Below are 14,019 nucleotides of genomic sequence, written 5' to 3'. Positions count from 1 at the left end.
ATTTTTTGGGGAATCAACCCAAAATGAGACACCGCCAGGAATTTCCATAAATGAGAAATAGCATGATGCAAAGAAACATTTTGTCAAAGGGAAAATGATTTTTTTCTTCTTGATATCAAGACTCTCAAGATCCACAACATGTCCAGAAGAAGTCATTTCACAAATCGTGATGAGCAGTAAAAAACTCCATTATACGCCATACTTCGCATCTTTTCCCAATAAAAAAGATTTAAACGAGCACTTTTAATTCGTTCAAACATGTATCCCCGTAAATCTAAGCAGAAGAATGCTTGCGGCGTTCGCGTACAGCATCGGCAAGTTGCTCGAGGACTTCGACGGTAGATTCCCAGTTGATACAAGCGTCAGTGATGCTGACACCCTTCTTGAGACCGGATGGTCCCTCGGCAGGGACCTTTTGGTTGCCTTCGTTGATGTTGGACTCGATCATGACACCGATGATGGATTTTTCACCAGCACGGAGTTGGTCGCCGACAACTTGGGCTACCTTGGGTTGATTTCGGTGGTCCTTGTTTGAGTTTCCTAAGAGACTTGTTAGAGAATTTTTCATGTGGGATTGTGTAGAAAAGACATACCGTGAGAGCAATCAATCATGATAGCTTGCTTTTGGTTCTTCTTGGTCAAAGTATCCTTAGTGAGCTTGACATTCTCAGCATCGAAGTTGGTACCCTTGGTACCACCACGCAAGATAACAAATCCGTGCTCGTTGCCACTAGTTCTGGTGATAGCAGCAAGGCCCTGTTTTGTAACACCCATGAAGTGATGTTTGGCAGCCGCAGATCCAATGGCATCAATTGCAACAGTCAAGCTTCCATCGGTACCGTTCTTGAATCCAACTGGGAAAGAGAGACCTGATGCAAGCTCACGATGCAATTGTGATTCGGTGGTTCTTGCACCAATGGCACCGAGGGAGATCAAATCTGCGAGGAATTGTGGGGAGATGGTATCGAGCATTTCGGTTGCAATGGGCATGCCGGCGCTAGTAAGATCGCAGAAGAGTTGACGACTAATTCTTAAGCCCTTGTTGATCTTGAATGACTCGTCAATATCAGGGTCGTTGATCAAACCTTTCCATCCGACAGTTGTACGGGGCTTCTCGAGGTAGGCACGCATAATAATGCAAAGATCGCTTGACAATTTATCGGAGAGATCCTTTAGTCTTTTGGCGTACTCGATAGCGGTGCTGGGGTCGTGAAGAGAACAAGGACCGACGACGACCAAGAGACGGTCATTTCTACCCATAATAATCTCGACGGCATCTTTACGACCTTGCACAACGGTCTTGAGAGATTCATTTGTGATGGGGATTTCGGAAACAAGTAATTGAGGAGGGATCAAAGGATCTTGACCCAGAACTACAAGATTGGTAAAAAAGATCAGCATTTATGTTTGAAGAAAGAGAAGGAATTCGAATTTTTGGCGGGGTCATACTTCGAGTGTCGTCGGTGACGAGGGGTTCGAAGTCAAGTTGAGGCATCTTGTTTGAGATATGAATATGATATAAAAAAGTGGAAATATGATGGGGGACCTTATTAGATCTTGTCTGACGCTGACTCGACTTCTTAAATCAATTGTAATACAATTGTTGTTGATTTTTTGATGTGAGATGGTATTGAGTTGCTTCGTTGTCGAGCTGTGGTGTAAAGTGAGTCAAGGTCAAAAATTATAGGTGGATCTGGAAAAAGTTCATAAAGTGGTACGCTCGGACTAAATTGACAAATGAAAGTGTGGGTGTTGTCTAATAATAATAATTCGATATGCAATGGCATCTTCAGCCAAGAAGAAAGCTCGGATTGGATCCAAGGGTGTGAATGATTATTCTAGTAATATCGAGGGTTTCCAAGGTTAGGTCTGCGCATTGCATTCCGTCGATATGTCAGGTTGACAGCAGATGTTTAGAGTATCCATCTGATGTATGGATTCAGATTCAGCATTTAGTTCGTTGACAGCATTCAGACTTCACAATTGAATTGTCCGTACCAAGAAGATCTTGCAGTTCATGCTGTGTATAGGTATACAGAGTGTAGTATGAAGGTATTCGTATCATCGTATGTCAATTGAAAGGCTCACGGCGTTATTATTCGCTCTCTCCACAATATGTCCGTTCACGAAGGTTTACATCTTCAGGACAGACTCAGGCGAGCTAGGCTGGACAAAACAAGCTGGTATTGCTCATGGGAGTCTACAAGAATCTGATGGCCGTTTTAACTGCTTGTGGAAATTCGCGCGTATCCGAATCGGGTTTCTGTCATTGATGATACCTATGCTAGATGAGTAACTGTAGACGAGATAGTATGTGAACTCTCCAACTCTCTCTCCCTCCCATTGCCATGGTTAGAAAGAGACAGGACGAAAGTCATTCAACACTCTCATCTGAAATTGTATACACAGACGATTGTCCACACATTCTTGTCTAAGCTAGCACGGAGAGAATGATCTGTATGTATACTTTCGTCCGGGCTTGAACAAAGATAGAGGCGACCAGAAGCACCAAGTTGACGTACCGAGATCACAATGACTTTTCCAACGTTAGGAGAATCTTGTCGGACGAGAGTGAGAGAAGCACCTTGAAAGAGACAGAATTGATAAGAAGATCTACCGCTACTGTCGATCGAACCCCGACAACAATATCTGTCTGTACCTTAGACGCTCTACGAAGTAACGTTGAATTCTTTCAGCCTTGTCTGATGATCCGGATTATCATTGATCTAAACCCAACATAGTCTAGCCTTATCAATTTCTATGCAGTAAAAAGATGTTTCCCCCAGAAATTTAGCGTCCAAGTGAGCCTAGAAGAATCTCAAAACATCAAGGTACACGATGAAGCATTTATGAAACTCACCACCATTTTACGATGCGACCTATCTGGCCCCGTCAAGTAATTCCCAATTAGGTGTCAATCACTTATTTCCACTTGGGTTTATACCGCAGTAGTTACAATTGATTTGTACAAACCTTTGACCGACTCTTCTTAAAGTTACCATCGTGTTCCTGCATCTTTCTTCAAATGTCTTGAGCGTCCACTGACTGTTACTTGTTTGAATACAACCCTTCTTTGGTGCGGCTGAATCCTCTCCAGCCTTGCCACTTCCTTCTGAACTATCTATCTGCCCTACACAATAACATACATCAATACCTTTTACATCCACAAGACAACCTCGTGGAAGATTCATCGACATGTTTGTACCGCAGTGGCCGAGTAGGAAGCGCGAAAGAGACGATGAGGATGAACTAAGTACTTCAGGCTTTGGTGCTCACAGAAACGTAAGCATTGCATTCACTTCAGTTGCAGTTTCAGATCACGAACAAGATCTTCATGTTAACGTATGACTTGATTAGAAACGTCATCTCGCGAACCTCCCGCATCGAACCTCACCACATGCCAAACGTCAGATTGCACCGGCTTTTACACTTAGTCATTACGCACCAGCACCTCCCACAATCGCTCCCGCAGACTCAGACTCGGAGAGAATTTCCACCATTGCAGAACCGACAAATTCACACTATTCATGGACCTCATCGCCGTTAATAACGGCCACACAAGCGCACAATGATGAACAAATGAATAACAGCGAAACTTCATTTTCAAGTCAAATGTCGGAAGGGCCAACTTACTCGGATGATTTCGATATGACCGATGGCGGCATGCATCTAGCTCCTGGTCCGTTCCAGCCAGATTCTTCTCTTAGCTTAGCCAACCGAATTCCTACCCCAATTCATAGTTCCTTCTCCGCCTATCCCCGACTCGATAAACCACTCCACCCTATTCTCTCCGAACCAAATGTCACCGAGGACGCATTCATTGATCGGTTTCGTCGCGGTCGACGCCTACCTAGCCCCATCAGTGAAGGCGAAATGAGCCCCAGTGTCATTGTCAATGGAATTAACGATATGCAAATGGAAGTTGAACCCTCTTTTCCCTCTCCCGAATTTGAGAAAGAAATTCCGACCCCTCACAAGAAAGGCCATACTCGTTCAAAACATAGCTTGCGGAACTGGAATGGATCCACTGGGGAGCTCATGGGAAATTTAGACGGTGTGGGGACCAAGAAGAGCTTCAGTATGGGGTATAGGGCGGATTGTGACAAGTGTCGGAATAAAGTTCCGGGACACTTTAGTCACATTATTACGTATTGATTAATGGGTTATGCTAATGCAGGTACGAACTTGGGAATGAAGTAGGTTAGGGATGGATGGAGATATGGATTGGGACATGGAAATATCGATACAACTGGGGGAATGGGGTGAGGTTATTACACTATGATCAGCTGCCAGCTATTCAGCAAGGCGTTTAGGAGCTGTATCCAAGCAGTCTACAAACAGAGGTAATCATTGCTAATATTATTAATCAACAAATATTAATCAATCATCTATACCTGTGCAATTTTGTGAGCTTGAACTTGCTATTCTTTGATATTCCAATCGAAGCAAGCATTCAACCTCCGCTGTTATTCCAAATCCTCCAAACCTTACTCGAAGTGGTTCATTGTCCCAAGCTCTTTTGGTAGCTAGAGGTATTACATGATTCTAGGATTGCTAAATCGGGGTAGATACACATCCCTTTTTTCCCCTTATTATCATTCTTCTTCTCTATGCATCTCAATTTCTACATACTTGCTTTCACATTCATAACTACCTCGGGACAAATAAACAAACAAAAATATGGCATATAATAATGAGAGAAAAATATTAGTAGTGAGTGATATTCTTGAGAGGAGTGAGATAGGATGGGATGAGATGGGATGAGATGGGATGAGATGGGATGAGATGGGATGGGATGGGGGTGATGTTAGTGATTTTTGGGGGGTTTGGGTATTATTACCTAGGTATGTGTTAAGATAGGTATGGGTTTAGATGGGTATGAGTATGAGTTGTTTTGCGGAGGGGGGGGAGTTTGGATTTTGTGAAGATCTGATATGATATGCTGGAGTTGGAGTTGGAGTTGGAGTTGAGGTTGGGAAAGAGATGAAAGATTTTGTGAGTATGAATAAGAGTGTGATATTAATGTGCATATTGAGATTGTTCATGGTTAATTAGTTTGTGAGTTGATGAGCTAACCCTCATTCGGAATTCAGGAACCGGAGAGATGGTGTTGATTGATTTATCGTTTGTTTCAAGTGTGGTGCTGTGGCTGGTTTATGTTTGTGTACATAGATATTTGTGCTTGTTTGTGGAGTCTAGGACTTCAGATCTAGTATGCAGAATGCGAGATAATAGTCGATGTGGTTTGGATGTTTTTTGGAAGCAGATTTGTTATTATGATTGAAAGACTAGGACTCCGGGGTAGTTATGCTGTTGAAAATGTATAGGAGAGAATTTGTAGTACTAGATTGTGAGGTGGATGTGTGCGTAGCGTGAATAGATATGCAAGTACTCCAGGACTCTTTGCTGATAATTCGGAATTCGGCTGGGCTTTTCTTTGACGTGGGAGGATGATAGACTTTGCTTCTTCTTCAATGAACCGTACTGGCAGTGATGAGAGTGTACCAAATTACTCCTCATCTTGAATGAATGTCTCGACTCTGACTTTGATATGATCAGATGCCAGTGTCCATTCTCCAACCGATCGCAATTTGAATATTTTCTTTTGGTCCGGGTTCTAGATATGAGTCCTGGTTTGATTGTACTCTTGCCATGGCTTTCTTGGAGAGGTATTGAGATTATCGTTGCCTACATATCACCCTTTGACTGCGCACTTGCTTGATCTCTTTTCCAATCGATCGTAGTTTGGCTATGGTCTGGGACTTTTGAAGTTTTTTCCATGGAACACAAACCGTAATCTGACTGTCTCCTTGACCTTCTCGAAAATACATTGAAACTATCCTCACCAACAGACAACAATCTCTCTGTATCCTTGAAGTGTTATAAATCTTACGGGAAAGTAATAACACCGTCGTCTATCGATGCATTGAGGCAAAGAGCCCTCCGAAACAAATGACAGACATTTGAGTCCAGCCGTAATAATAGTCCTAGCTAAAAACGGTGACGATGAGAACTTCGCATCTTAGAGACAAACACGGAGGGCATCAGAGGATTGATACTATGCCGCCATTGTAAAATGAATCCTCCGAATGAGAAGTCCAAGTTGAGGACAAATACGTGAATTTGAGTGTGAACAGTGAACAGTGCTCAGTAGAACTTATGACTTATTCAACAATGTGGTCTAGCATATTTTGCTGTGAAGATGTTTACCTACTATCACTCGTATATAGTGTATGCAACAATCTCGAAATATCTGATCAGTATATTGAAATGTTGAGGGTAGATATGAAGATGTAGATGTACCATCATGCCTAATTGTATTTAAGTCCGTCCATATACTGAATATGAAAAGAACATAATGAACAGGATCTCGGTTTGCTCGGAGAGATCCAAGATGTAGCATCAATCACTAGAGACACTCGATATATATCATTCAAGGGGTATAATTGAAGATTGATCATTGTTTGAATTCAAAGGAGGCAATGATAAACATACTAACCACATAGTCTAATCGAAGAAGAAAAGGTCCCTCAGTTCACTCAGTGAAACAGAGCAATGATAAAGTACTAAAAAGTAAGAAAAGATAACATCGACTTTCCAAAAATATTTGAAAATCTCAAGTAGCCGCGAACAGGTTAACATCGAGAGGTAGTCTTGTAGTGCGAAGCTAGGAGAAACTATCTCTAGCTTCCGACACTCTTAGTTGTCACCCACAGTATCCTTCGAACTTCATTCCCGATACCGGCATTCCTACAAATGAAAACGGTGTGCAGTACTTATCCATTGCAGATTAAAATAAATATGAGCATTGTCAAGACAATGTTCCGGACACCAATTACCTCAACTGCTCGGTCTTTGCACCAGGTTGCATTATCCCGCAAACTCCATTGCAATACCAGTCCAATACCACACTTGAGTTCCAATCATCATGCACCCCGATACGATACTTTCGGTTCTAAAGCTGTTCAGCATCATATTTTGCTCCAATACCGTCTCAAACACTCGACAACTCTGACATACGAACAAAAGCACCAGCAATTTCGAAACCGGCCCCGATCCTTCCACGCCCCCATGTCTATGCCTAGAAAAGTGTATGAAGCAAATAAATGGCTTTATTTGACTGTGGTCTTTGTTGCTTTTATTTTCCTTGGTATACACTTATACTTAACTCGAGATAGTCAAAAGAAAGAGGTAGAGGAAAGGAGAGGGGTTAATGAGAAAGCAAGTGTTTCTTGAGAAGGGAAAGGCAAGGAATTCGACGAGTTATATGCGGAGGGAAACTATTGGTGGTGGATTGGATGGACTTCGATGTAGTTTGGTGATATACTTGGTGTTAACATGTATTTGTGTACCAATTTTAGTGTTCAAATGCATTTTAACAATTGAACGAATAATGGGCGTTTAAGTATTGACGTTTTGTAATTTATATACTAACATCAACGCCCATTCCGTTGTCGAAATTTGGTGGGGCAGTCTCAGCGGGGTACATAGATCTTACATATAGATTCGCGCTAGTCAAACAGACACACCAGATAGTTATATTGTACACATTCGTCTACTATAGTAAGGGTAATGTAACAAGAAATCATTACTCATAGCCAATCAGTTTCCATATTGGTCGACGGTTCTGATCTTCGTATTAAGTAAGAGCTCGAGCCGTTAGAGACGACAATGTAACTATCTAGCCATCAGAGGTAGTTAGTTCCTCGCTCGGGTCACGCATTGTAGGTTATTATACTAGTAAGTTTCTCAACAAAAATTTACTACAATACTACAAGACTTGACAAGTAGCTCAAAAAGTAGATGGATTATCACAAATACCTTGCCGTTAGCTATCGAGGGAAACATTGTTGATCATGAGTTTTATTGAATGTATCACGTTGGCGATTGAATCTCCCGAGGTATCAAATTCGCTAAAGATTTTAGGGCTTGTAGATAGGCTCGACAGGTTGCATGAGTGCTTACCACAAGCAACACCTATGATTCTACTATGGCGAGAACGCTTTCTTCTTTTTTGATATTAGCATACTGAGATGGAATTCTCTTTCTGAGTAAGGAATCTTTCGACACGGAGTTTCGGTACAGTATTGACACTCCAAGCTAGTTCTATTGTTTTATCAGAATCATTGGGGTATTCACTTTTTTAGTTCATCAAACCTTTTAAACTACGTTCTCGCTTTATAGGCAGCAAATTGAAATCGAAAACTGGAACAGCTTCTGGATCTTTGCTTCGCCGCGAAATATTTCGCTGACAAAAAGTACATACATATCAACATGACTATGTACTCCGGTACAAAGTATCGTGGGGTCCTGTCAGATCCTCCTGCGCCTTTCACCAGCAATGCATAATTGATACAGAAATAAGCAACCTCTACACCGAGGCTGAAGCGCATTTTAACACACACAAACATGCTGCGCGCAGAAGGAAAAACTGAGCTGCAATTAGTTTGTGCACAGCGACCTGATATGAGAGCCTGCTATCGGGGTCTTCTGGAATCCTTTACTGCAACAAATTAGTTTCTTGAGTCAACGCTGGGGTATCACATCGTTTCTTTCCTTTTCCACTTTAAATTTCTTCTTTGTTGGTGTCATTATCGCTTTTTTCATTATCTTCTGGCTTCCTTTTCTATATCTAGACAGTATCAACTCAGGGGGGGGTTTTTTTTTTTAATACGGCAATTCTAGGCGCTTATAATGACGGCAACGTGGAGGAATAGCACGAGCCTAAAGTTGGGGTCGATCTAACATTATTTGGCCAGTAGCCAAAGGGTAAATTTACCGCGACTAATCCCAAATCCTTCCACAGGGAATGATTCTGAAACGATCTCTTCAAGAATAGCAATTATGATCTTCAATTACAGCATCAGCTAAAGATGTACAGTGAGTGAGTGGACATGTTGAACGTCAATCTCAGAGTCACTCTTGGCCTGAAAATGTGATATTCACAATCATGCTGTTGACAATTCGACGTAGAAATTTCAGTTTTATATCTGAATGTGTCAGAAGCCTAAATCAAGATACAGAGCTAATCAATCTTGTGGCCATGCATTTTACACCTGCAATGCTTAGCCGCACCCACGCAGCCTTATTTGACCGCAGCTGGCGCAATCCTTCATTCACTATGATGGCTACAGCCAACGACATGATTAGAAAAGTTATATGTATTAAGATCGTCACCGCAGCAATCAGAGTTATGACGTTGGAGGTTTTTCTGTTCTTTGGGTTACTTTTATTCAATAGTTCTGGAAACTAAGATTGTGAAATTTTAATTTGTCTGGAAAGAAAACCAACCACACCACGAAAATCATCCAAAGTCATATCCTTAAATCATCTACGAATAAAATAAACATAACAGCTAATTCATAATGATTTCGAAAGCCATATTAGCACTCTCTCTTTTCTTCACAACCATCACCGCAACCTCAATACCAATATGTATAACCGATTCCAGCACAACAACCTCCTTCAATATATCTTCTCTATCAAAATATACCACTCAACTCTGCACCCAAATCGCTTCTAGCAACTTTTCATCCACGGCCAAGAACTACAATATAGATTCCACCTCCAGCTCCATCATTTCACTTGCTTTCACATCTGCAGCCACAACTTGTCCGGGGAATAGTTCCGCAAGTGATTGCGAAATCGTTTATGATCATCTTTTATCTGGGTGTAAGTTTTGATATTTGATTTTACTTCCCCCTCTCTAATCTCATAATTGAAAAGGAAAATAAAATAAAAACTAACATCTCCACAGGCAGTGACAACAGTTCTTCAATCACGGGATCGGGCTCCATCGACACAGGATGTGGTGTCTATAACTTCCAACTCGTAAACGCGCATTCCAATACTTCGAATGCGAATTCGACAAGTTTATCGAGTGAGAGTGGAGGTAGTAAAGCTAGTGTGGTTAGTTATTGTACGGTTACGGGTAGTGTGCTGTTTGGAGTGGCGGCGTTGTTTGGATGGTTTCTGTGAATAGGGTTTTGGGGTTTGGAGTGGGAGGTGGGAAGTGGTTGATTGATTGATGAGTTTAGAGGTGTACTTCTTGTGGTTTGGGGATGTGGTTGGAAATGGTTCGGTAATATTCGTTGTGCTAGATGCACATACGTCTCTGTTGAGATGGGTGATCGTGGGTACTTCTATTCAATGTGATTCAGTCTGACGGTCTATCAATTTTGAGTTAAATGGTTGCTCTTGGTTGCTTCTTTTTATCAGATCCTCTATACATTAGATTCTTTTGTATCTGTATGATTTTCCGAATGCTATTTCAAAGCAATTTATCGAGCGGGATAAAAGGAGAATAGGAAATATATATAATCCAAATACGACTTATCTAGTAAAATTTTCAAACTTACTTTTCAATGCCGTTGTGCTGGCAACCCCTTCGATAAGCGAATTCACTGTATATCCATACTCAAAATAGGGAAAGCTGTTGAGTCAAATTGGTAACTGGGAACTTACAAGTCGAATTATAACATACCCCTGTGGAGTCGCGAGTAGTCCTCTCGGAGAGGAGTCTTGAAATGAATCAACTGTCAATTAGTATATACATACTATTCTCTCGATCTTTCGAGCAGTCAAGTAGCCTAGTGTCTGCATAATTAGACATCTTCTATACTGCTATTATGATTGCCTCTCTTCTGGCCCCTAAAAATACTTTCTTCATCAAAAGATCTAGAAACAACATTGGCATAAATTCTTCGCTTCCCATTCCCGAATTCCCATAACCGCAGTATCCATCCCAGACGCCAGAACCCAACAACTCCATTCTCAATAAATACAAACCTCCCCCACACCCCAAAAATAACTCAATGCAAAACCACCACCACCGGATTAAAATCCGCCATTTTCCCCATCCTCTCAAATACCCTCATAAGATCCATTAGCGAATCCACAGGCTCATAATATTCATCTGACATGAACTCGCGAAGTTTCGGCAACATGCGAAGGTCATTCTGATTCGCTTTTGGAGAGATGGGATTTAGATTCGAGTCTGAGGGGGGCTTCAAATCCTGAGTTGAATTTGTATCTGGGTTTCGTGGCGAGTCGGGATTTGGGGAAGAATTTGAGAGTGTGTTGGAGGAGTCTAGGGCATCATCCCAAGTGGGATTCCATTTACTGTCTGGAATTTCTGGGTTTGTTTCGAGATTGTTGTGAGTATGTGTATTCATATCCATATTCAAATCCAAATCACCATTTCCACGCGTCTTAACATCCCAGCCCCTATCCACCCATCCTTTATCCATCCAGCCCTTTCCAATATAAGTGCAGTGAAAAATCGAAATATCAGAGCTCAAACCTTGTGCTGCAATCTTCGTCTTGATTTCTTCATCAAGATGATCATTCCTATAACCATTCAAAGGTCGCAAAACCCCACAAGAATGATTATCCGTCCCATCATAAAAATTAAGTGCGAAATCTCCCGCTTTTGTCAAGCAGGGAATAATCCCGATACTCACAAGCGAGGGAGATTTAGAGAATCGTGCAAAAGCTCTTTTACTAATGACCTTCTCGCTAGATGGGAATATCGCCGCGATGAGTAGAATAGCAATAGGAGAACCATGAAGAAGCTGCCATAGCTCGACTTCGGAAAGTTGGCCGATTCCGGAAACATTACTGCAATATTTGAAGACCCGATGCATAATCTTGCTGAATATTTTATAGTGTCGCAGATCGGGATTTTTCCAGAAAATGTCCTGTACTCCTAAGGATTCCCAACATACATGGAGACTTTTGTAAAGATTTCGAAGGTTGGAGAGTAAGTGGAAATCCCATACCTGCCGAGCCTCGAGTTTGTGCGTGTCTTTGTGCGTGTCGATTTTGGGCTTGTCTTTGTAAATGTCGAGAAGTTTGTAGAAAGTATCAATCAAGATCTGTTTTTGCTCGACAAATTTTGAACTTAAGAAGTCTGGCGTAGCAGTCTTAGTAACAACGGCAATGGCTTGAAGGTCACAGTATACAGTTAGAATCTGGGGATCAACAGGTATGATCCAAGGCCCCACTTTAGAACTCATTTTCAATTCTCCAGGCGCCGGAATATCCGTTATCTGATTTGCCATAAACGGCCAGCTGGAATTCGGCAGGTCATTTCGTCTCAGAGTCCAATCCGGTACCCAGCTTGGTAAGCCCTTTCGTTTCAAATGCGGACGCGTAGTTTCGGAATAAAATAGCATATCCCAGAGTCGTCGTGGCTCGGTAGAAATAGCAATATAAAAAGCCGCATCGACAAAAACTTCATCCACACTCTTGGTGTAATCTACTACCGGCAAATAATCTTTCGGATCTAAATATGAAGATATCCCATGACTGTATGGACGACGGATTTCAGCAACAGCAAGATAACCGTAAATGATGTCTCTGAAATCGGAAACTCCCGATCCTTGTCGAGATACGAGGATACTCAAAAGAGAAGATCCGCCAGTAACACCACTTTGAAACTTCTGTCGCGATACATCCATACTCCTTAATATTTCTCGATTGTACGCATCTGCTTGATTTGCACGCTTGAAAGATATATGCGAGGATGAATCAGTCCGAGTCGAGTAGCCTTGCATATCTGCATTGCTCATCACTGTATCCAATCTTTTTTGTAGACCTGTTGCATACACAGACTCGCTATCCGAGTCGACAACAGGTCTATTATCCCCATTCAAAATCGCCCCGCAAAAATCCTGCCACAAGACTCTACACCTCCCAACCTGCACCACAACCTCTCTCGAAATCAGCAATTCCTGATACGTCCAAACCCTCGTAAACCAAGGACGCGAGAGCACATGCCGAAACGCAAGATCGTGCGCTTTCGACAACTTGGCATTCGATCCCACTCTCCCAATACAATCAAGCAGCTTGTCTACCCCCTCTGACCACTCCCCAAGATATATCACAGTCCGGCCCCCAAGCCGATATATCTCTCTCATCAACCCCAATTGCTGAGTGCGCTCCCCCAAATTATCCTGATCAATACAGATAGCATCTGCCCATAACCGCAGGGGTCTTTCTTCATCGCGAAGATGATCTATAGCATCTGCTAAATTAACAGTTGTAGAGAAAGGCCTCTCGTTAATAAATACAGTTTTCCTCGCACGTGGATCTCCCCAAACATAGGAAAGAGCTGTATAACCATTATAGATATCTAATCTACACTCTTTCAAACTCGTATGTAAGAGACTACAGTGAATAGGAGAAGAAGGAGTTCCTGGATGTATAATCAAGAGACGAATTGCGTCTGGTTCAGTGAGGTTGTGGTATTCGAATTTTATGGGATTGGAATCTTGAGATATTCGTGATGGGAAGTGGGAGAGGATACTCATAACCATAACCAAAATGATTCACGAAGTTGTCTCTCTGCGAAGGGATAGATTGGGTTAATATTGGTGCATATAGCAAAAACACTTCAATATTCTCTTGTCAATCAACCAAAATGAATAACCAATCGAGAATGTATATGAGAATTTCGAAATGTCAAGCTGAACATGAATATTACAGAATCAACCGCTTCTGATCCCACAGAGCGTTTAAGTGGTAGTAAGGACAGTGATTCTACGAATGATAGCCGCGTTCCCCGCTCCCCATAACGTGAACGTGGAGGCGATCCCACAATCTAGTCTAGTAACTTATAGTAAGGTAAGCATACAAGGAATGGATGAAGTGACCAGGTACTCTCTCGAAAAGCATACCTAGTATTCCCACAAACCCAAAGGGATTGCAAGTACATAACACTAGTACATCTACATAATAAAGCGTTCCAGCTCCTATTCCTGCATGCTCGTTATCATCAATCCATAGAAACCTCAACATCCTATCCCGTTCCATTACCATACAACAAACTCCTCAATTATTCCCCTTCCCAAAATGATGATTCACATTCATCACTACCTAATCCCGCTAGCTAGATATCATATCGTATCTCTCAATCAAGAATCCCGTGCTCACCCTTCATACATACATGACATGCACCACAACCCCTTGTTCTGCCCAAGGCGGTAAGATTCACGAACATCGGAGTCATACAATTTC

General features: G+C 42.0%; 4 protein-coding genes across 4 annotated transcripts; 2 read left to right on the top strand and 2 right to left on the bottom strand.

The window, feature by feature from the left end:
* Window positions 1-274: 274 nt before the first annotated feature.
* Window positions 275-1,495, bottom strand: EAF01_009936 (uncharacterized protein; the record flags this gene model as incomplete). Its single annotated transcript, XM_038918192.1, has 3 exons — window positions 275-540; window positions 594-1,373; window positions 1,450-1,495. 3 exons carry the CDS (start codon window positions 1,493-1,495, stop codon window positions 275-277), a joined length of 1,092 nt encoding a protein of 363 aa, XP_038766162.1.
* Window positions 1,496-3,195: 1,700 nt separating this feature from the next.
* Window positions 3,196-4,155, top strand: EAF01_009935 (uncharacterized protein; the record flags this gene model as incomplete). The annotated part of the gene is made up of 2 exons (XM_038918191.1): window positions 3,196-3,282; window positions 3,358-4,155. The coding sequence occupies 2 exons, from the start codon at window positions 3,196-3,198 to the stop codon at window positions 4,153-4,155; spliced, it is 885 nt and encodes a 294-aa protein (XP_038766161.1).
* A 5,153-nt stretch (window positions 4,156-9,308) lies between these two features.
* EAF01_009934 (uncharacterized protein) lies at window positions 9,309-10,266 on the top strand. The gene is made up of 2 exons (XM_038918190.1): window positions 9,309-9,672; window positions 9,758-10,266. The coding sequence occupies exons 1-2, from the start codon at window positions 9,366-9,368 to the stop codon at window positions 9,976-9,978; spliced, it is 528 nt and encodes a 175-aa protein (XP_038766160.1). The 5' UTR covers window positions 9,309-9,365; the 3' UTR covers window positions 9,979-10,266.
* Window positions 10,267-10,811: 545 nt separating this feature from the next.
* Window positions 10,812-13,319, bottom strand: EAF01_009933 (uncharacterized protein; the record flags this gene model as incomplete). The annotated part of the gene is made up of 1 exon (XM_038918189.1): window positions 10,812-13,319. The coding sequence occupies one exon, from the start codon at window positions 13,317-13,319 to the stop codon at window positions 10,812-10,814; it is 2,508 nt and encodes an 835-aa protein (XP_038766159.1).
* Between the last annotated feature and the right edge of the window lie 700 nt (window positions 13,320-14,019).

This window comes from Botrytis porri, assembly GCF_014898465.1.
Source record: "Botrytis porri strain MUCL 3234 chromosome Unknown BPOR_015, whole genome shotgun sequence".
Lineage (NCBI taxonomy): Eukaryota > Fungi > Ascomycota > Leotiomycetes > Helotiales > Sclerotiniaceae > Botrytis > Botrytis porri.
Note: the sequence above shows the minus strand (reverse complement) of the source record. Positions and strands in the feature narration are given on the sequence as shown.

Excerpts from the sequence above, each read along its gene's own strand:
- EAF01_009934 (XM_038918190.1), top strand. The coding sequence starts at position 9,366 with ATGATTTCGAAAGCCATATTAGCACTCTCTCTTTTCTTCACAACCATC. Across the intron at positions 9,673-9,757 it reads TGATCATCTTTTATCTGGGT|GCAGTGACAACAGTTCTTCA; the intron begins GTAAGTTTTGAT and ends ACATCTCCACAG.